Source organism: Mytilus edulis, chromosome 2 (genome assembly GCF_963676685.1).
Source record: "Mytilus edulis chromosome 2, xbMytEdul2.2, whole genome shotgun sequence".
NCBI lineage: Eukaryota > Metazoa > Mollusca > Bivalvia > Mytilida > Mytilidae > Mytilus > Mytilus edulis.
In genome coordinates this window covers 58,373,179-58,397,407 of record NC_092345.1, presented here as the reverse complement: position 1 = coordinate 58,397,407, position 24,229 = coordinate 58,373,179, and the positions used below count along the sequence as shown (strand labels likewise).

General features: G+C 31.2%; 2 protein-coding genes across 2 annotated transcripts; both read left to right on the top strand.

Annotated features, from left to right (window-relative positions):
• The first annotated feature begins 1,349 nt into the window (after window positions 1–1,349).
• Window positions 1,350–10,235, top strand: LOC139510933 (multidrug resistance-associated protein 1-like). The gene is made up of 9 exons (XM_071297485.1): window positions 1,350–1,405; window positions 1,777–1,911; window positions 2,972–3,205; window positions 4,289–4,469; window positions 5,445–5,765; window positions 7,132–7,269; window positions 8,572–8,715; window positions 9,650–9,734; window positions 10,210–10,235. Exons 2-9 carry the CDS (start codon window positions 1,778–1,780, stop codon window positions 10,233–10,235), a joined length of 1,263 nt encoding a protein of 420 aa, XP_071153586.1. The 5' UTR covers window positions 1,350–1,405; window position 1,777.
• On the top strand, window positions 9,634–19,251 carry LOC139510932 (multidrug resistance-associated protein 1-like). Its single transcript, XM_071297484.1, has 10 exons — window positions 9,634–9,734; window positions 11,064–11,133; window positions 12,020–12,146; window positions 12,693–12,869; window positions 13,663–13,830; window positions 15,541–15,730; window positions 16,662–16,773; window positions 18,023–18,143; window positions 18,615–18,846; window positions 19,169–19,251. Exons 2-10 carry the CDS (start codon window positions 11,078–11,080, stop codon window positions 19,249–19,251), a joined length of 1,266 nt encoding a protein of 421 aa, XP_071153585.1. The 5' UTR covers window positions 9,634–9,734; window positions 11,064–11,077.
• Window positions 19,252–24,229: the final 4,978 nt, after the last annotated feature.

The window sequence follows — 24,229 nt, the reverse complement described above, 5'->3', positions numbered from 1 at the left end:
TGCTTAAGACAGTAATCATAAAAAAGCTTCTGCTAAAGTTTCATAAAATTCGATGAAGGATTGACAAATTAATTAATGTGTAACAAACTAACCCTAGACTTTATCTACTTGTTATATAACTGCAAAAACAACTTTCTTTTATCAGTAAATACGAGAAAATTAATTATATATGTCCAACTTTCGTAAAATATCATGATTGTTTGACAAAGTTATTGATGATCGATCATTGATATATATATATAAAAAAAAAACGTTTAACAACATGCTGAACCTAAATGTTGACGCCTCCAACGGAATCTAGGATCGCTATGTCTCGCTTTCGCGACTGAAATGTTGCAGGCTCGACAAAAATGCAAATCTTAACAGTATGAAGTAGCTTTAAACAAAGGGAAAGTAGTAGAATTCACAGTACAGTCAGACTTTGACAGAAGATGAACAAATTTATAATACGCGGATACCTTTTGATTGAAAAGTAAATTTCGTCACTTTTATTCGCAATTATACAAGCCATTGAAGAAAGATTTACAAGGCTTATATAATTTTAGTTTATTGAGATTAGAATATATTTTTTTAACCAAAATTCAAGTGTACGCCCGGGCGTTTTGACGTAAACGTAGCTACGCGCCTATTAAAACCTACTTGGTAGTCTAAAGTTGATTGGAATAGGATTATAAGTACATGTCGTCTTCGCGTCAGGAAAGATTAATGTTAATGGTTAGGGTGACACGTATTTCTGTTAACATGACCAACGAGGAAGCTATGTCGTTTAAAATATACATGTATATGTTTCTTCATATGGATATAGTATAACATAACAGTTTAAACTGTAATACTAGTAGACTTTAATATGCATGCGATGTTTAATACTGGAAGTTACAGTATGTAAGTACCGTTTATGGCATAAGAATGAGAAACTGGTTTTCGAATTATTTACTTTTGTGTTTCAAATAGGCTTTATCTAAATACATCTGAAAACTTGTAGTTTGCTTAGTTTTGAGCGATTTCTTATAGCGTTGCATTTGCATTAAAACTGAATCAATTATAAAACGTAATGCATCTATCCACTTTTTTGTTTACGATGACATACTAATAAAAGAAGACACAGACGACGCTCTTACAGTAACACGACACAAATACCCGTTTTAATACTGTATGTAAAGTTTGGGTTACTTATTGACTATGCGTCACATGTATCTAATACTGAGAAAAGCAAACACATCTACTTTAAACTCTTTAACTCGATCACTTATCACATGAAAAAGTAACTTTCTTTTCAAAGACGGTAGTTTATAGAAGAAGTATATAAAAAATCCATATATCATATTAATGCGGTTTTTTTTCAGAATGTTTGCCCACTGCAGTATGCATCAGTGATTTCTAAACTTTTCATCAGTTGGTTTACACCGTAAGTTCAAGTGAATAAATTTAAAATCTGAAATAAAATTTGAAAATAAATTATTAAACGTAAATATGGAAAAAATCAACATTTGCATAAAAAGTACAAAATGCAAAAATGTTTTTTCACATAATTCATTTTTATCCTTTCAAAGAGGATGAACTTTCCATCACTGGAAAAGTTAATGAAATCGAAATAGATTGATGCACTGATTTCGAGCTAAGATTGTGTATGCTACACGAATCTTTTTAACCAGCATACACCAGCATACACATACATTGTATATATTGATTAATTTCAAATTCGTTTTAACTTTTTCAATAACTATCTACAACAATAGTTGATATCAAAATTTATATTCTTTTATATTTCTTTTATAGAATGATAATTTTATGTTATAAACAAACAATTACTAAGGCTAATCTTTGGAATCAAGAACAAGATTTGAAAGCAGAAAAGAATATTACGGGTCTACAATCGCTTTGGAAATCTGAAGAATTGAGGTGTGCACACAGGTGTGTTCAACATGATTGATTTTTTTTGGACAACAATATCCTTTTTTGTTTTAAACCAATGTTTAAGCCCTGATGCTTCGATAAAGTGTTGCCAGCCGGACCAGTGGACTGAAAACTCTACTGGTCCTGCAAAAATGACATTCACTTGACAAACACTAATATAAATGATAGATGTTTAATTTTATTTTGATGCTTTCGTTTACATAAGTTAGACAGGAACAAAGGGATAGTCTTGATTCTGATTTTGATAAATGCCTAGATAATCTCAATGATTTTCTTTATCAAAATCAGGATCAAGGACAGAAAAAGTATCAACATTGTCTTCCACGTCAACGCAATCCTCACGAAGACCATAGGGTGTCTGACTTGGTCGTCTGGAGCGCTGTCCAGAAATATTCCACATTTCAATAGCCAGGACCGGATCAAATGATGCTATATCCAATCTACTATATAATTCAACCATTCGCGACCTTTTTCTCATGATTATTGGTATTTGCGTTTCCTTTTGTCAATTTCATATACTTTATTTCGATCTTCCTTTTGATTTTCACTTATTTTAATTTTTTTGTCCGGCGGTTTAACTCATTCCAAAAATTTCCACATTTTATATTGTTGTGAAGGACGCTCACCCGAGATATTAATTAACTTGATCAATTGTAATATCCCCAGTACCGTGTAATTGATTTCACAGGTAAATTGTTTTGTAAACAAACGGAGATTGTGATGCAATCAGTGATTTTAATCGACAAATTTCTACTGGTCCGCCGGACCACCAGCTGACAAAATCTACTGGTCCGACGCACCTTCTACTGGTCCTGGACCACCGGACCAGCGCTAATTTCGACCCCTGAGTGTTGGACATATTCATTAAGACAACTTAATAGAATACTGATATTTTCCTGTTTTTCAAGGGATTTTTAGCATCATTTATTATATCTTAAAGAGTTTGTATATATTTTTTTTTTGTTTTAAACCAATGTTTTTTGGCTCGATAAAGATAAAAAATGTTGGACATTTCCATAAAGATAAATTAATATAATAACTAATTTTTTTTTCCAAGGAATTTTCAACATAATGTATCATATCTCAAAGAGTACAAAGGTAAAGAACCATCTGACGAAGAGACTTCTTTACTTCATGAAAATATATCAAACGATGATGACCATCTAAAGAAAGCTGCAGTCCCATCACTTACTAGTTGTCTAATAAAGTTGTACGGGTTCGAATGGTTACGGTCATCTTTGTTGTATTTATTAGGTTGTGGAGCTACACTGCTCAATCCTATCATTCTAAGGTATGTACAACTAACAACAATTGCCCTCATTCCAGTACAGCTCCCCACTAAGAAATCAATTGTTAATAAATGGCAATAGTTATATTCATGTTTTGAAGGAAAAAAAACGTTCTTCATTAGTTAGTAATATATTTTGCACTTTTTATTCAGTGCTGTCATATAAGGAAATTGCATTGAAATGACAAATGCATAGGCACTTGTCTGTGAAAAATGTAACCAATATTTTACATGAGATAAGTGTCTGTGGGTCATTATGTTTTTATATTATTTTGGTCAACAAAAACCTATGTCTATGTTTGAACACATTACAAAAAAACATTTTAAGTTATGTTAAAAAGAAATATTGTATCAATTACTTTGCGCTTTTGTTTTTATTCTAATGAGATTAAGACTTGGAAAGTGATGAAATTAAATAAACAGTAAAATATCATCAAATATACCTAGCTTATAATTGTGTACACACACGAGTATCATCTACAACGATTAACAATTTGTACTCGATTAAAACAGTAGAAAAGTGATGTATAGTCAATTTTTCTGCTGTTGACATTTCGTTTCATTAGTATTGCTTCGAGTATCGCGTTATTGATCGAAATGTTCATGTGGTGCATTTAATTGTACCGTTTAATATTGCTGTTTTCGCGCATACAATGTATAAGTATAGTTGTTTTCTTGTTCTTTACATTCTTCATTACAAATAATTGACTTTAAGCTTTATTGCATAATGTAAGGGGTGCATTTTTGTAAAATAGAGGTGAAAAATACCAAATAAACATTCAAACAATGTCATTGCAAAAGACTAAACATGATCAAAATACAAAAAAGAACCCAGTAAACGAAACCCAACATACACAACCAAAAGGCGGGGGTAATCTTAGCTGGTCCGGGAGGGGGAGGTAAATCAGGTCCAACTGTTTTACATGTAGCATCAGTCGTGTTTCTCATGTTTCTCATGTAAGAATAAACATTTTTATAAGTAGCATTAATTGATGTTTCCGAAACCATTTTAACCAAACTTTGAATTTAGTAAAATCAACGCGATGAAAGCTGATTTAACGAGAAATATCTGTTTTTAATGTTTAGGGAAATAATACATCAAGTTGAAAACGTGGAAGAAAGAAGAACATTGAAAAGTGTTCTACTTGCTGTACTGTTTTATGTTGTATCTCAAATGAATTGTTTTTGTTTTCAACATTCTGAACAAATGATGTTGCGCTTGGCTTTGAAAGTAAAGACGTCACTTATCGGAATTATTTATCACAAGGTTAGCAATTATCAATAGAACATTGTATATGAGAACAACTTTGAAAACAAGAATAAACTATTACCAGTGAATGACACGAATAAATTTATAGGAGAAAAAGAAAATATTAATAAAAATCCCGAACTCCAAGATTTTTTCAAAAAGGGGAAGTCCATAAACACTTACAAAATCTAACGTTAGACTTTATCGACCAACTGAACGAATGGAAACAATTGTTATATTCCTGACTTGGTACATGCATTTCCCGACGAAAATGATATTTTGTATTATAGCTTGCCAGAAAGAAAGGGGAATGTTCTTAAAATTGAAAAACAGTGATCATTGTTTGTCATGATTTTGGAAGGCTGCATACATTAACTATTATAGCGCAAAGAAAACATGATTTGAAATTTATTTTGACGATTAGTACTTCGATAGTTTCATAATCATTATTGCCTATAAAAACGTTGCAAATTAAAAAATAATGGATTGATTACTAAGCTGAGTTGTCACCCTTTTATATATATAGTTGCCAACTTAAAAAAGAATAGAAAAAAAATGTAAACTACCATTATCAATTACATATACATATTATTTACAGATCTAGATATAGATGACTTTTCAGATATTATTGTATAATTGCTTGGTAATGTAAATAGTATTAATTTACAAACAAATACTTTTGTAACGAATATTTATTTCATTTGTGTTACTTATTTTAACAAAGGTCCGATACGGTACCTTATATCCGTACCATATTTTGTTGTTGGCGTAACTATTTGAGTACAGTACTGATAAAACCAAAATAGACAAACACATACTTTTGTAAAAAACACACATAGTGTGCGTTTCTTGTCAGCACACTACGGTTACGCTATGCAACAATTGATAAGACAGGATTACTGGACACGAGTGCCGAGATTTTGAAATTATTCAAACTGATACCAAAAATATTTATCTATGTATCCATTTTGAAAATTTGACATTGTTTTTTAGTGCTTAAAGTCAAGTAACAGTTCTAAAAAAGACTTTACCACCGGAGAAATTCTTAGCCTGGTGTCAGTGGATTGTCAGCGAATTCAAGATTCATTTGCATTTTCACAATCTTTAATGTCAATCTTGTTCATAGTGGCAATAGGCATTTATGAACTATGGGAACCATTAGGGATATCATTATTTGGATGTGTGATTGCAATTATTACTGCAGCAGTGACAAATGTTTTATTTGGAAAAATCCGACAGAATTACTTCGGAGATATCTTGGCACTAAAAGGCAGAAGAGTTAAGCTATTTGACGAGATAGTGAAGGGGATAAAAGTATGTCAATACACACAGTTGTGTGATAAATTATTGTCCATGCATAGTTTTGTTTAATAGTGTAACAGGATGCTGTTGCCCACCCCTAAAAAAATAAAATAATTATACTTTTAAAAGTATATGTAATGTTTTCGTTGAATATTCAGATCTGCTTAAGCAATTTTTAACATATCTATTACGTCCGACCTTGATATTGAAAACAATTCTAAAATTGAGAATGGAAATGGGGAATGTGTCAAAGAGACAACAACCCGATCATAGAGAAGACAACAGCAGAAAGTCACCAACAGGTCTTCAATGCAGAGAGAAATTCCCGCACCCTTCAGCTGGCCGTAAACAAATATATATACTAGTTCAGTGATAATGAACGCCATACTCTAGTTCTTAAGACTATAGAGATAAGAGGGAGAAATATGATCCTTATGGTTATGTGGTTACTTTAGACCTTGCCACTTTTCCAGACCGATTGTATTGTCTAAACAAAGGTATTCATAATTCCTTTAAAAAATTAATCAGTAGGAATATTCAATAGTCACCATTGGTTCGTTGTCCTCTTATATGAAATAAAGATACACAAGAGAGGAATCTGATAGAAAAGAAAATATTTCGTCTTGTTGATACTAGTACTAGACATTTCCAAAGTAATATAAATGAAGGATAGCTATTTCAGTGCGCATGCTACTTGTTTCAGGAATGAACTTCATGGTATATATGCTTGAGACGAATAAGTTGCTAAGACGAGGACTACAAAAAAGAGAGCTTCGAACATAAAAATAAATCTTCGTTCAGGAAATGCAATTTTGGTTCTATTAAATTTACCACACTGAAACCTCGCAGCGACATTCATAAAACCAAAAAATAGTTTCATTTTGTTATGTCCTTTCATTCTCTGAAAAGGTGACGACTGTTTGATTTCAGAACACCGGAATTAGCGCATTTTCATTGCGGACGGACGAATAGACAGAATGAGAAATTTGGGTCAAACCATAAACATCAGTTATTGAGTGTCTGAGGATAATAATAACGACAAAGGGGAAATTGTTAATAACTTTTCCTGTTTTATGGTGAAATTTTCTGGACTTTTTTATTATGCATTTGATATAGAACCACTTTTTTTAGATGTAATAGTGATGTATTATGGTAAGAAACCACACAGTTTGCGTTTCTTTACTGTTACTTATGAATTTCGTTCCTTGAAATTGCTGCAAATGGAAATAAGCAACAATTGGGATAAGCGAGTTTTCACGATACATCTACATTATTATTTAACACTTAAAAATCGTATGTTCTTTTTATTATATTAACATTTTATTAAACATATACATACACATATCATGGCTTTCTAATCATTTTCTATAAATTGCAGATTATCAAAATGTATGCTTGGGAAGTATTTTATACTGAGAAAGTATCATCTATTAGGACAAAAGAAATAGAAATTATCATCAAGCTGATTAAAGTTGCAGCCGGGGAAGGTGTTAATAATAACATTACCCCATTCTTGGTAACTTTGAATTTATCATTTTTCTATGTTATGTTACAAATCACCTGACTTTTGTTGATGTATATGTATATATATTTTATACCTGTTCCATATGTAAAAAAGTAGAAGTAATATGATTACCAATGAAAAAATTCTCTACGAGGAACCAATGAGAGTTCTCACAGTTACTGAAAGCAAGTTCAAAATCATTAGGAACAAATATAAAATCATGTGTATAAGACTAAGATATCAATCAGTACACACCCAGCATCTAATGGATTCAGTATAACGACTAACAGTCAGAGAAAAACAAGACCTTGTGGAATGTGAAAAATATTGGTATCGACAGATCAGAGAACCGTAATGTAAATGTGTAAATATCAAAAATATTAAGTTCTCTTTAAATTTACTGATAGCAAAATCAATATTTATACCGATAAATACATTATTTAAAGATCTTATTACAGTTTTGAAATGATAACCTTTTATATGTAGTTTTTTTTAAACGGATTGATTAGTTTATTTAAGATTACATTTTTGCTTAACTTGTATGGTCATGGATTATCCATATCAATAAGTCTTTGATTTTGTTTTTTAAACTTATTATTGAAATGAAATGACAGTAAAAAACTAAGAAATAACAAGTAAACGAAACAAAGAAACATAAAGATTTCACCAAAATTGATACGTTTATACTCCATGTCAAGTTTGAAATTGACACGAGTCTAAACAAATCATTTCATGCCTTAGAACTGACATCAACCAATGATTTATAACTACAAATGCACCACAATAGTTGACGTGTTATAGAAATATGATAAACCCGTTGTCTTCTCCTGCCAGGTAATATAATGATTACCAAAGCACAGCGATCGTTTGAGTGAGAGGGATGTATGAATTCACAAACGTGCGGTCAGAATGAAACCGTTAAATCCGATGCTCTCCAAATGTTAAGAACTCATGCAACAAACCTTTGAAGATTTTTAGGCAAAACGTCTGTCCCTATTCAATTTACCCTTATTTTCCAAAATTTCCCCCCCGCCCTTTATCCTAGTCGTTAGAATTGATAAAGTGTTGATTCATTAAGCACAATCTCTGATTAATTCAATATACAGTATACAACACTACTTATTTTATTCTTTGATTTTCAAATTAACAAGATTATTTTCAGTATGAAATATTTACAAATGAAAATAAAAATAAAAGATAAAAGTACCGAGTAGTATACACAAATATATCGTGAAATTGAATTGTTGATTATACAGTGTGAGCAATATAAATTTGTTTTGGTGATTAATTAGAAGTTTTCCTATACTATTTTAGATGAACTTTTTCATGGTGTTAATATACAGTTTTATTGCAACTCATCCCTACGATGCTCAGCGAGCATTTCTAGCTCTTTCGGTTGTCAATGTAGTTAGGGGTCAATTGACACTGATGCCATTTGTTATTGGTGGAGTCGTTCAGGTGAGCATATTATCTGAATACTCTAACATTTACTTATATAATTTACTTTTATTTTTATCTATCTGTATAACACAGAACTATAACCAACCAACAGAAAAGTATGAAACTGAACAAAGCAAATGTGACAAAAGAAATCATATCTAGAGCAAACTCGAAATTAGGATCTCGGCCAATGACAAGTACAGTCTAAACACCAAATGAGATAAAATAACAAAAAAGAACCCAAACCAAATACTTATTTACGTAGGTGATATTAGACAGCATCATTTGGAATAATTTAACATTTTTTTGACACTGTGCTTGTTGCCAACTTACTTTTTATCTACTTGATATATTTATAAAAAAGAAAACGACCGACAACAGAAGAATTCGATACCAAACAGTGTATATTCAACAAAAACAACTTAAACAGAATTTATGCTCTCACCCATGGAAAATTACAACTAAAACAATAAATACAAAGAGAGTATGAGAAAAGAAAACAATATTTGACAACAATGTTTTATATAGAACTATGGTGTATCTTTTAGATTAAAAGGCCTTAACTTTTTTTTTTGCAGAATTGAAGTATTTTGAAACAAAGACACCATTACGATATATTCTTTGTTTCGCATTCGGTAAACAACATTTGAAATGAAATTGCAAAAACTCATTTTGCAATCATCATGGACACTCCCAAATTCTGTTTTCATGGTAGTTGATTGGTATTCTACACTAAACATTCACCATAATAGCATATTACTCATATACCAAATAACCTCTTAACATTCTTTGTTTTTATAATGTTTTTATTGACCTATCACAACTTTATAGTCTAAAGAACGTTGCCCTTTAAACTTCATGTTTTTTACATTTTTTTACCTCATAGTCTGATGAACATTATTACCCTTTTCACTTCGTCAGTTTTATTCTTAAATAGTTTGTATAATTTTAGACAGTTGTTTCCCTTGGGAGAATACAATCTTTCTTGTTATCTGAAGAAGTAGACGCTAGTAATGTCCAACAGGAGTCAGAATTAGGTATGCATATTACGTTTATAAATAGGATATATATTTCGACGTGTTACGCAGTTGAAATAGCTTCATATTTTTGTTACAATATACATACAAAATGTCGAAAATTACATACTTGATTTTTATTGGTGTTTTTTTCAAACTAGAAAAGCAGCTCATAAACATCGCTGATGTATTATTGACTTGAAGGTCAATAGTTAAACCTCATTGAATCCGTATGCATGTGAACTTAAATTAAATCCCATAGCTGTAGATGGGATTTGAAAAAGGAAAAGAATGTCAACATTGAAAATGAAACAAGGATGAACCATTTTGTTGACATATTCGATCCACAAAAAGCATTGTTATACAGATAAAAAACGACGATTAAACATATTTTCAACCTAATATTAGACATTGAAAAAACCTTGAATATTCCAATTGCACGTGCCAACTATTTATTTATATGTATGTTTATATCGTGTTATATGACCGCCAGCAGGATACGGAGGTAGTCTCGGTGGTTAATTAGATGGCACCTAGACTGAAAAAACAAACAATACCGATACATATTATCAAATCCATGCATTGTAAATTGTTTATTTTAGACATGTTTGTAATTTGGATATACGATTCAGTATGTTAAAAATCAAATATGAGAATTTGAGTCAAATCGCTGAAAATTATTTGATAACGAATGCCTTTGTTAATGATTGCACTTAACTGGAACGTAACTGTTGAATTTTGTATCTTTTTTGTTCTATTAACTAATAATCGAAACTGTTTGTAAGATACCAAATGAATAGAAAAAATGAAATTTTCGGAAAAAGTTTACTTGGTAATAAAATAATGGAAAAATACCTATTGAAATAATGTTAAAATTTCCTCTATTGTGCTATAAGTGATAAGTGGAGGCAACAGTAGTACTTCGAATTAATTAATTTAACCGAGAGTAATACATTAACTGTAAGAGGATACAATTTAACAACAAAATACTGAATTGCATCAAAAACAGACGTCAATAAACATAGATACGGATTATTTAATAATAACTGCCAGACTACTGACTTGGTACAGGACATTTTAAGAAAGAAATGATGAGTTAAACCTGGTTTTATGCTAGTCAAACTTCCCGATTATGTGGCAATGTTATAAACCCGCTCAAATAACACATATTAAAGTGACACATATCGACAACTTCAAACCAGGATAAAGAAATTATACTTTGCCCGTAGTGCATGTTCTAGGAGTCTAATTGCAAACAAAACCCCTGCAATTTAAGGATAACCACCTCAGAAAGTAACAACCTAATTTAAAAATATTGTTAGAAAGACACATTATTTTATCTTTTTTCAGATTGTGCTGTTTACATGAAAAAAGGTTTCTTCAAATGGGACAAAAGAAGCGATCAAAATACATTGAAAGGGTAGGTTATTTATGTTGTTCAGTTCATCGACTGCCATACGATATGATCAAAATATATTTTTTTTCCTATAGATTATTAAAGTGTTCTTATAAGTTTGTGAGTCAGTAGTCTAGTTTACACATCAATAACCAGTAGAAGTAGATTTCATTCATGCGTATTACGCTAAGGCTACGAAAGTAGTTTATGAAAAATGAACTATGAAAGAGTAAACAAAGGATAAATATTCCAAAGAGCAATGGCGTTCAAGAATTTGTAGGTATGAAATAAAGAAATATGAACAATATTAAAACTGTTTGTTAACTCGAATGAAATACACAATGAATTATCATGTACTAAATAGAGCAGTTTCAAATGTTACTGTAATTATTTAATGACCTTAAGTATTTGAAACGGTAAAAAAACTTAAGATAAACTCTATATACTGAAGTAAACGAATAAAATTGTTTGGAAAGATAAATATTCATAATGTATATGTAAACTTACCCAAATTGGAGACAAAGAAATAATAATTGATGTTCGTCTTTTTCTTTCAATCTCAAAAAGAATTATGTCGAAGCAAAAAAACAAAGCGTTTCGTCAAGAAGTCTATATAATCACCTTCCCTTTCATGAATGTGACCTACCGAATACGACTATTTACCGGATTTGTTATCTCATAAGTTACACGACGGGTGCAACATGTGGAGCAGGATCTGCTTACCCTTCCGGAGCGCCTGAGATCACCCCTAGTTTTTGGTGGAGTTCGTGTTGTTTATTCTTTAGTTTTCTATGTTGTGACATGTGTACTATTGTTTGTCCGTTTGTCCTTTTCATTTTTAGCCATGGCGTTGTCAGTTTATTTTCGATTTCGTCCCTCTTCTATTTAAAAATACATTTTTTAATATTAGGATCAATGCTCAATTTGAAGAAAAGAAATTAATAGCTGTTGTCGGATTGGTTGGATCTGGAAAATCGTCACTTTTATCAAGTATACTAGGAGAAATGGAAAATGCAAAAGGAAAAGTACAAGTTAAGGTAAAGATTATAATATAACATTCAATAATTAGTTAGTTCATTACACATTTTTCTTTATCCTATGATTTTTTCGACAATGCGTCTCAATCATGCTCAATCCATTTTAAAACAATAAGACACATTTTGAGGGGCATCTATCCTTAAACATCACCGGGTATTTAAAAATTGAAGGAACATAAAATACACTTGTTAAGATTTGGATCAGAGCCAAGAAACGACCCCGCACAAAGAGCCAGCATACTGTCACGTTATCCCATAGATGATGGTTCGTAACGCAAACAATGGACATAGCTAAGCAAGGTAATGACGTTTACGTATACTACACACTATAATCATAATCGGAATAAAGTGCAATTTATCAATAGTTTCTGGCACCGTCAACAAATTATTTCAATTAAGAAAAGGCACAAATATCAAAATTAGTATTTTGCTATTTTGCTAATCTGTATGAGTGACCGTTTGTGTCATTGGCGGTATAAAATCTGTGTTGTCTCAATTTACATCTCCGTTTATTCATCATTACATAACTGTATACCCTTGTTTCAGGGATCTATGGCCTACATAACACAGGAAGCATGGATACAAAACATGACAATAAAAGAAAATATATTGTTTGGGAAACAATACGATGAGAAAAGGTATAACATGATCATCGATTGTTGCTGCTTAAAACCAGACTTAAAAAGTCTACCTTCAGGTGACCTGACAGAAATTGGAGAAAGGGTAAATTTAATAATTTAGTTTTTCTTGTACTTTGTTTATTTATATGAAACGAATGAACTGTTTTTATTTTAGTAAATACTTGGTACACATAAATCATGTATATTGTTGAACAGCTCTTAACAGAAACATCAGTGAAAAGGGGAAAAGAAAAGAAAAATAACCACACTGGTGTAACGGCACTAAAAAAACCCTAAAAACAAAACGATGCGAAACAATAAACGAAGAAAAAGATAAGACATACGAATGTTATACTTTGAATATCATAGAGTCTATACAAGTTGTGAATATAAACCGAATGAATATCTTACATCCATAACATGTTTATATAAACTTTGTTATGTAAAAGAATAAGAAAAGGTACATTTTCTATTCATTTATTTCACTTTAGGGTCAAACTTATAAAGCTGTCAAACAAGTGAAATTTAACTGTTAAAGTGTCATAAGAATATATACTTAAAATTAAAAAAAAAAAAAAAAACTTGTTTGCACAATTTTTCCATAAATGAAAATGTAAGAATTTTAAATATATGAAAAGTCTGGAGAGAATGATTTCCAGCCATTTTTTGAATGGCTTATATCTCGAAAACGAGCGAACTGGCCCATAATTTTTTTTTTGCTTTTTTCGTTTCTTTATTTGTATACTATCAATACATACTAATCTTTTTAAAAGCTCGTTATTTTGAAACAGAGTAGCGAGCCTCCTTAAACATTTTGAACAATTGACGAAAACGCCGGAAAATAGATGACATCCATCTTGTCAAAAAAAAAGTTATGTCTGTGTTTTAAAATATAGGGTATAAATTTAAGTGGCGGACAAAAACAGAGAGTGAATGTAGCTAGAGCAGTTTATGCAGATGCTGATATATATTTGTTGGATGACCCTTTGAGTGCCGTCGACGCACATGTTGGTAAAGATTTGTTCCACAATGTAATAGGAACAAACGGGCTTTTGAAGAATAAGGTTAGAATTAAACATGACCTTAAATTATACAAGAAAGGATGCATTCTGTGGTTTACTTATTGTCCACAATAAAAATTGTTGTGAAACAAAATTAATGAGATACTCTAGTAGATGATCAGTAAATGCTTCAAATCTAAAGTATGTATCATGTGCTAAATGTTTTAGGAAAATGTCTCAACCATTTTAATGTCCCATTTATTTGCATTATGTTTTCTGATCTATGCGTCCGTCCGTCCGTCCGTTCGTTCGTCCGTCTGTTCGTCCGTCCGTTTGTCCAGTTTCAGGTTAAACTTGTTGGTCGAGGTAGTGTTTGATAAAGAAGAAGTCCAGTCAACTTGAAACTTAGTACACATGCTGCCTAAGATAAGATCTTTCTAATTTAAATGCCAAATTAGAGAACCACCTCCATTTCACGGTCCACTGAACATAGAAAATGATAGTGCGGATGGGGAATTCGTGTACTGGGGACACATTCTTGTTCATATATAGTTTGCAAATAATGAAGGAACAATACATTATTATTCTGGTTCGTGAAATTAAGACAAAATCGAAAAGTAAATATTTTACAATTTCGTCTTTAAAGGGGGACTAGCTACGAGATATGTAAAAAATCTAAAGTTTGATTTTTTTTCTGTTCAATCAATAATGAAAGTGAAATAGTGAAATAACAATTCGCTTTTTGCAGTCAAAAAGGTTCAATTTTGTCAAATTACGCTAAGAAACATTGATAATTAGTTATTCACTTGCAAGTGAATGAGTCGACCTCTTTAAATCCGTATTCATGTGAACTTCAATTTAACCCCTAGCTAGAGATTGACAACGCATGCATTGTACGTGTACTGGTTATTTAAAGAAAAAGAATGTCAACAATGAAAGTGAAACTACGGTTAATCATTTGATTACTAATTCGATGCACATAAAATCATTCTTATACGGTTAAAAACAATGAGAAACATCTATTTTTAATCTATAAAATAAAATCAAACAGACCTATAAAAATCCAATTGCACGTGTTGGTTTTATCTATTCACATCTTTATTTATGTTTACATCGCTTAAAGTGTCATCTGAGGTCAAATCGATAGGTAATTAGATGGCGTCTGGACTAAAATACACACGAAACGAACCTATATATTATCTACCCTATGCTCTGTAAACTGTTTATTTTAGACTTTTGATAGTTTTGATAAATGTTTTACATTGTTATAAATCAAATATGAGAATTTGAGTCAAATCGATGACCATGAATTTGACAGCTAGTGCCCCTTTAACATTTGCTATAACCGTTTTATTTTTTTGAAATGTTACCTAATTAACTATTGTTAGTCGAAAAGAACGAATTTAGCCAATCTTGTCTGACCTTTCTTATCATAACTGATGGTCGAGGGTTAATTCGTGATCAGGTACCCTGGCAGGTAAGCAGTTTCTGTTCTCGTGTACGTTGTGTTGATCGTGATAAGCGAAGTTACTTACCAAGACGAATTTCATAATAAGATATAAACAATGTAAAGAGGAATGAATACTAAAAATGGCTTCATAATAACAAAATTATCTGTAGTTATTAAAATGACAAAATAATGCTATAGCTGCCAACAAAGACAATTCTCTGAGACAATTTCAAACTGAAAATCATGTCAACCCTTTGTTTTCTGAGGTAATTTTTTGTTATTTTCCTTGGCATTAAACCAAAGTTAATTTTAATATTCTGTAGACTAGAATATTAGTAACGCATGCAGTTCACCTACTACCTCACGTAGATAGAATTGTAGTTATGGATAATGGCCAGATATCTGAGGAAGGAACATTTGATGAACTTGTTGCTCATAACGGTCCATTTGCTCACTTCCTTAAACAACATCTGGTCTATGAAGAGCAATATGATGATGACGACGACGAACAAAGTGAGTTAGTTAATAATAGGTATTTATGCTTTTAGTCTTACAAAGGGCTTTTGTGCTAGCACCATCGCTTCTAACTATTATGATTGTCATGATTTACCGTTTTCTTTGTTGGCGAATTTGTCAGGTTAATTTTTATAATTGTTTGCATTTTTTACTTAATCGTGTTGTCTGTGGTGCTTTTATACACAAGTTTTTCTGCTCGATTCATGCAAGTATTGTCACGTTAACCAATTATGTCTGTTTGTGTTGAGCACGCGATTATAACACTATAACGGATCACTAGTTATTTAAGGACTCTTTACAGCTTGCTGTTCGGTGCGAGCCAATGCTACTTGTTGAAGGCCGAACTTTGATCTATGATTTGTAACTTCGTTGTGACTTGTGGGGAAAGTTGTCTGAATGACACTCATACCACATCCTCTACATTAACCCACAATTTTCTTCTAAATTTTCTGTACCAAGTTATTAATATGTCAGTTGTTTTTGTTCGTTTTGTTAGTTGATATAGTTCAGCATTTAAATTTGTCATGTTGTATGGGCTGCAGACTCTTTGATCATACACTGGTACTTTTACATTGTACATTTATAAAATATTTAATATAGAAAAAATATTTTTACTCCTGCAATATAGCAAAACATAATTGGAAAACGTTAATAAACTTTAAAATGAGTTTAAGGTCATATAACATCTGTCAGAATTTCACCTGTATGTTCGCTAAGAAGAATCAAATGCATTTTACCCAAAATACTCTTGAAAGATCATAATATTCAAAGTTTGATTCTGAAAGAAAAACTTATTTTAAGAACTTCAATTATGCAACTAGAATGTACAATGATGTCAAATAAATTTTTTATCTGATCATGTCTGATTTTCGTCGTTTCATGTTTTGAATTGACATCTTTGTAAATTCTCTTTTTTATCAAAAAACAGTCATTCAGATGAATAATGAATTGTTTGACAGACTGGAAAGTGGATCTGATGTGATAACATCTGACGAGGAGGAAAGACATTTCAGAGAAATAAAACAGCGGAGATCCAGCATGTAAGATATGAATTAATATATAATCGATAACACTTTGTTGTCTATTTTATTACAACCCTTTATATTAAATTCATGTATTGTATCACGAGCTTCTAGAGTAAAACTGGTTTGTGCTACGTAATATAATTATAATATTCAATTGAATAATTTGCAAAACCGGATCTAAAACTACGATTTACCTGTCCAGAACAACATTAACCAGCACAGTGCACATACAACCCGTATATTTAGAATTAAGGTTTTATTGTTGTCAATTTAGTTACCTTCATTGTGTTTATTTGAATGTTAACATCTTCGTGATTTAATAGATGAGGGTGGTTCGTCAATGAATTTGTCTATTTTCGTGTGGCGTTTATATTTTTGGTTGACCTGAATCCTGAATGTTCGGGTTAAATCAAGGCAAAAAAAAAACCAACATGGTAGGATAGGTTCAAGTATAGTTTGTATTAGAAAGCGAAATTTTCTACTAGTAAATATTTTTCTATTTTGTTAATTAAACAACTAGTGTTTAGCAAACATACACTTACCCTAATGCTCATCACTCTATATCAAATAAAAGTACATTAGAGTATCAACAATGACATCATTTTCCATCAAATCAGACAACAAATCATTGGAATCATCTAAGCTATTACGACAGTTTTACAGCGTCAGGATCGGTATTTACATCGGAACTATCTTGACTGCTTTGGAATAAACCTTTCAGTTTAGTATAATTTGACAATAAATTCATGACAATTAAGGACTTATGCGATGTCGATAGTGCACACTGTTGAAGGCCATACGTTGACCTATAGTTTTTATGTTCTATGTCATTTGGTCTCGGGTGTGGAGTTGTTTCATTGACAATCATACCAAACCGTCTTATTTTTATATTAAGCGGCAATTTACGGACCAATCGGTCATATCACAAAATATAGGCATCAGAATTGCTTCGCTAAAAGTATATATATATATATATATATATATCACAAAGTTATTACTTTGCAGTTATTTCGCGTTGTTCAATGATAATGCAATTAATGCAAATTTAACGTTCTTTTCGGATCATTTTACAGTTTACAAAATGTTATTAAACCTGGTTCGAACATAAACGCAGATAGAGATAAAAAAATTCCTTACTTATCGTTAATTGTCTTGAGAAAAGATTAGTTACTCTATTCATAATCCTGTTTTCCTACGATATGATAAAAATCAAAATCAAACGATAAAACGAGATATATGATTCTGAAAGTTGAATTTCTTACAGTAGAAGACGGTCCTTAACTTTGGAAAGAAGCAAGTCCCTTTCATCGAGCTTGCACCATTCAGCTCATATATTAGGAGACCAGGGAAAATTAATTCAGGACGAAGAATCTCAAGTTGGATCGGTGAGCAGCAACCAAGTTGTTCTTACAGATAAAAAAAGTTGATGAATCTCGTCAGAAAATCGTGTTCTGAATATTTTTGACAGCACAATTATTCATATAAATTGTTTAAAGCACAAACGTAATCATAATTTCATAAGAAAATTTAACCAAACCCTGTAGGTACAATTTATCTTTTATTTTGTTATCATGTTTCAGTGTTTCATCAATATAGTCGAACATAAACTAAGGTTGCAACATTTATAGAGAAAAAATGACTTACAAAGATTTTTTTTGGGTATTTTCCTACGTAGGTTTATCTGCTTACTAATAATTGTACAATCGATCGTACTGATAAAAATGTCCTGTCCGTGGTGGGATTTATATCATCAATGTAAACTGTTATTTTTAATTTTGGTTTTTTTTTTCTACTTCCAATGTTGAAAAACCAACCTATTTACTTATCACATGATACATACTTCAATTCTTTTTCAGGTAAAAATTAGTGTTTTTGTTACATTTATCAAAGCTATGGGTATGACGACGATAGGGCCTGCATTTTTCTTGCTTTTTACATCACGAGCTTTACAAGTATATTCCACTTTTTGGATTACATACTGGACAAGTGATTCCTATTTAAAGAACGAGACATTAATGCAGACTGATGAATACCATAACAAACAGCTTTATTATCTAGGAACTTACGGCTTATTTGGATGTTTGCAAGGTAAGCTTCTGAAAGCTTAGTTTAAAATATATATCTGTTGTATTTAAGATTATTACAGTGAAGTTAGGGAAGGAATTTTGTTTTCAAAGGAAAGTAAAAGTTGGCTGCAATTTATAAAAATGGCGTGCGTAAATCACGTAATCACATGTTTGAAATGTAACCAAAAGGTTATAAACATACATGAGTTTAAAGGGCTTAGGCAATACCGAAAGGTGCTCTAAAAATACTTGAAGTGAAATATAGTGTTCTTCTGTCCTTATATAAATACATATTTTTTTGGCAAAATTTCGCTTTTTGATTATCAACTTCATAAATGTTTTAGCAATCAATACTTATGAAAACGAAAAGAAAAAGTTATCAATTGAAGGACCTGGTATTCCATTAGAAAATATTAACTTTATGTAGTTTAAGATATTTTTTACATAATATAATTATTATATAATAACTGTTGCAAATAGAACAAATACCTTGAAATGTTGTACAATTTCTGCAAGACACAAAGAGTAGATGGCTTTATCGACAAATTACTTTATATTATAATGTTTTTTCATAAACATACCTTAAGGTAGATAGGGTGTCTTCCTCCATCTTGGATTTTGAAATACCAGAAAACATTGGTCTAAATCTTTGATAGAATGTGCAAATTTTGAGAGTAGTAGGTAATTCATGTGTAAGAATTTTCATTTCAATATAGAAAATGACATGTTTTATCATATTTATGGTTGTATTTTACAAAAACACAGAAACTTTAATTTGATTCAAATTTTTCAAACTTTGCCACATAAGGGGGGGCACCTCCAATATAAGGGCAGATAATTCAGATAAAGATATTTTTACAATAGAATGTGTTAGGAATTTCTCTATTTCATTAAGTAGCAACAAAACGAGTCCGGTGACCTTTTTTTTTCTTTTTCTTATCTAAAAGCATGCTATTACAGCTATCTTCTCATATTTCATCTCAAAATTCTATGATACAGTTTTCGTTTTATGGCAGAACATTTGGATTCTATGCATAATCTACACAAAATCTGTCAATTATGAACTTCCTGTAGCATGAAAATAAGCCCCGTGACCCATTTATTTTTAAAAAGCATGATATAAACTACATTTTGGCAAACTATTAAAAAATTCTATGGATTATAATTTAGACACCCCATCTACCTTAATATCTTTTTTTTGTAGGTTTGACTTTGTTCCTTTATGGAATTTTTCTCTTTACCGGATTTGCAAATGCATCATCTAAATTACACCAAAAAATGTTACTCTCCATAATGCACTGTCCAATGTCATTTTTCGACACGACACCTGTCGGTAGAATCATAAATAGATTTTCTAGCGATATTGATGTTATCGACGAAAGATTTCGGCGATATTCCGACTTCTTTATTGGAAAGCTGAACTCATTAGTGTCTATTGTAATTGTGATCGTCATCCAAACACCGCTCACCTTTATCGCCGTAGTTCCTGTTTCGGTGTTGTTCATCATTCTTATCGTAAGTAAAACAGTTTTCAATGATCGTATAGTGTTGCCCTTTTTCTGGAGATCGGGAGATTTAATCAAACATTTATATTTGTATTATTTATTTTTTGAATTATTTTCACCTTATGTAATTTTTCATGACTTTGTTTCTTATCTGTCTTAGGAGTAAAGCAGGTTTATATATTGATTGCTGTGTTCATATCGGATAACCAACTATTTTATATTTGTTTATTGACTACTTAAAAAATAAATTAGCAAAAATACCGAAATGCTAGGAAAATTTAAAACGGAAAGTCGCGAATCGTTTGAAAAAAACAAAACAAAAAGACAAGCAAAAACAGAAGACCCTTCCGGAGCACCTGAGACCACCCTCAGTTTTTGGTGGGGTTCATGTTGCTAAGTTTTTAGTTTTCTATGTTGTGTCTTCTGTACTATTATTTGTCTGTTTGTCTTTTTATCATTAGCCATGACTTTGTCAGTTTATTTTCAATCTATGAGTTTGACTTTCTATCTAGTATCTTTCGTCTCTCTTTTAGTCAAAGCCAAACTAGGGCCATGACCTAAAACCACAATGAAGCAACTACTGAACAATAAGTTAATTAAAAAGACAAATTAATTGGAATAGTGACCCACTCTTATAAAACCATTATTAAGGAGATTTCTTGAATTCTTCTACTTTTCGGAATATTCTTAAATAAGTCGTATATAGACGAAACACGCTTCAGTGCACCAAATTTGAAGGCTGATGTCACTGATGAGTTTTTATAGTTATAATTTCCAGTTACATACCTTCTTACTAATTTGCCTATCAGTATTTTGTTAATGAGTCCCTGTTTATCTCAATGTATCGATAGTTCAATACCTTCTTAGTTTCTTCTCTCTCTTATAAATTGTATAAATCAAAACAAAACAACTTTTATAGTCGCCGTCAAGTAAAATTGGCACCATGTTTTATGTCAATATTTTCTTAAATATCGACCGCGTTTACTCAAGATGGAAGCGGAAGTAAACTCCTGTCCAAATATCCACTACTTTCCTACTTTTTATTGTGTTTGCACTGTATAATCCTGACCTTCACATTTTTCAAGATTATTTACAATGTAAAACCGCCATCTTAGTTTCTATGAGGATCCCCTATTCCATAACATTTGTTACTCTCCGGTAGTATCATTGTCATTGGTGATACAATTTCCCGCGCTTTTTTCGTAAAGTTGACGAAAAGCTCCGAGAGACACAAGAAAATGGAGAGCACGTGGAACTCCACGGCAACACTTCCGGTAATAACAATGTCGGATTCCACCATACAAAAGAATCTTAGATTATTTGAAGGTCAGGATTATACAGTGCAAACACAATAAAAGGTAGGACAATAGTGAATATTCGGACAGGATGTTTCTTCCGTTAATTGAAAAACATGATCTTTAGTAAACGCGGTCGATATTTAAGAAAATTTTTACAAAAACATGGTGCCAATTTTACGTGACGGCGACTATAGTTTGTAGCAAAGAAAAACTAACTTGGATTCAAAGTCTTTTATTTACGAATGCTGCCACGATAGTAACAGTTAGTAGAAGTGACAAAAAGAATATCTAAAAATTCGTCCACACTTAACCAATTTTATATTTTAAACGAAAAGAAAGAAAAACCTTTTTCGTTTCTTTTAAAAATGTTTAATATCTTAAAACAATATTTTTTTTAGATGATAATTATATTGTAAATATAGTTTTTAAAAAATCATTATGTTTTGCAGCGATTTTATCTGCCAACGTCCCGCCAATTGAAGAGGATAGAGGCAGTGACTAGGTCACTTATATTTAATTTTTTCAGTGAAACTATTAATGGAGCTAGTATTATCCGTGCCTACAAATCTCAGAACAGATTTGTTTATGAACTTTATAAAAGACTTGATATCAACTCTGGATTTTATTTTGCTGCTAATACTGCAATGGGGTAATTGTTTTAGTCTTTTCTTCAACGGTTTTTTTTTGTCTTGATTGCTATGCCTTCATCAAATGTTTTTGTCCTTTCATAATACCAGTTGCTAAATAAACGATGTTTATATTTGTGCATAACACAAGTTAATGTAGTTTTCTGATTTTTTAATGAAGCACACTCAATACATGTAATGTCGGATATTTACTGCTTGATATTTTAGTCTTAGATACATGATTTTTAAAATTTATTGCAAACAGCATTTAATTTGCTACCAGCAACTGTGAATACTCTGAGATCTATAATTAGTGTCTTTTTATTGTAAGGATGTACATTACCCTTCCACATGTGTATTTTCGGTAACGTCGTTTCTGATTTGTATAGATCTGATGAGTAAAGCCGTTTTCAAATCATTTTTGTTATAGTTTGTTCATATATTGTGCTTTTACTACACTGTCTCAAGATAGGAAAAGCTTTGGTGCCCGCTAACATTTGAAACTTCGCCATATTCCATATGTGCCTGTCCCAAGTCAGGACATATAAATCTGTGTTTGTCGTTTGTTTGTTTCTGTATACCAAATTTGTTTTTCTTTCATTTATTTTTTAATAGATATATCAGGCCGTTTCTTTTCTCCAATTGTTTAACATTTGTCATTTTGGGGACTTTTATAGCTGACTATGCGGTATGGGTTTTTATTATTGTTGAAAACCTTAAGTTGTTAAATTTTATATCATTTGGTCTCTTATGGAGACTTGTCTCGTCGGCAATCATAAACATCTTATTTTGATATACATGTATATTCAATAATTCAACTCTACAAATTGATCATCCTGATAGATGTTAGCATAACTTGAGTTCAGTGAAAGTAATGCTTTTAAACATCCAGCTCAAGTTATTTATTGAATGCGTCATGAAATTGAAATAAGATAATCACGGCTGTAATATAAGGAAAAAGTATTCTATTCTTATGACATTTTATAAATGAATAGCTTTGAACATTGTTTATTGGTTTATAATTTATTGCTTAGTTTTCTAACAGAAAGTTATTGAGTAATAGTAATTTGAACGAAATTTCGGAAACAATTACTGATCTGCTTCTATTATTGGAAAATAATTTATAATTATTACAGTCAGCAAAATGTTCTGTCAACTATCAACTTCCTTTATATTGACTTTTTATTAGTGTTGTCAACGGTTAACCGGTTAACCGGTTAACCGTTCGAACGATCGAATACCGAATACCAAAAAAGCTAACCGGTTAACCGGACTTTTTTTCAATTTAGATAGATTTCATATAAATGTGTATTGAAATCATTAAATAGTTGTGTTTTCTTTAAAAAATGTTGTCGTGGTAATTAATTTGACGGATCAACTGTCCAGTATACTGATTGGTATTGTTAATACAAAAATATAAAATTAATTAAAATTTGTCTCTCAGCTCGGGGCAAGATCTTAAGGAAACATAATTAGTTTCATGTTTTTTTAACAATAATTTTTAATCAGTAATACGATTAAATTTTACGATTTACTTCATTATTTCATTATTTCACTTTTGATCTCATATTGTGTAGACCTACATCTGAATGTGCGTCGTGCAGGTCTTTGTCATAACTAAATACTAAATCAAAAACTGTAAAAAGCAAACCAACGTGAATGTAATCATAGATGTATTACATCTATGATGATAGATGTATTACATCTATGATGATAGATGTATTACATCTATGATGTAATCAATGAATCAGGATTAATCAATTTCAAGATCAAGACGTTTTCTTTATTTTTCAATTTGAAGTTAGTACAAACGCCATAATTGATACCGTGTATTTGATTATTAAAAGTCAAACTTCGACAGGAATCTTCACAGACAAGCATTATAAAACCAAAGGCCAAACTTCCATTCATCGTATTATAAAAACGTAAATGTATGACTTGGATGGAATGTAGTCACATTGACACTCATACCACAT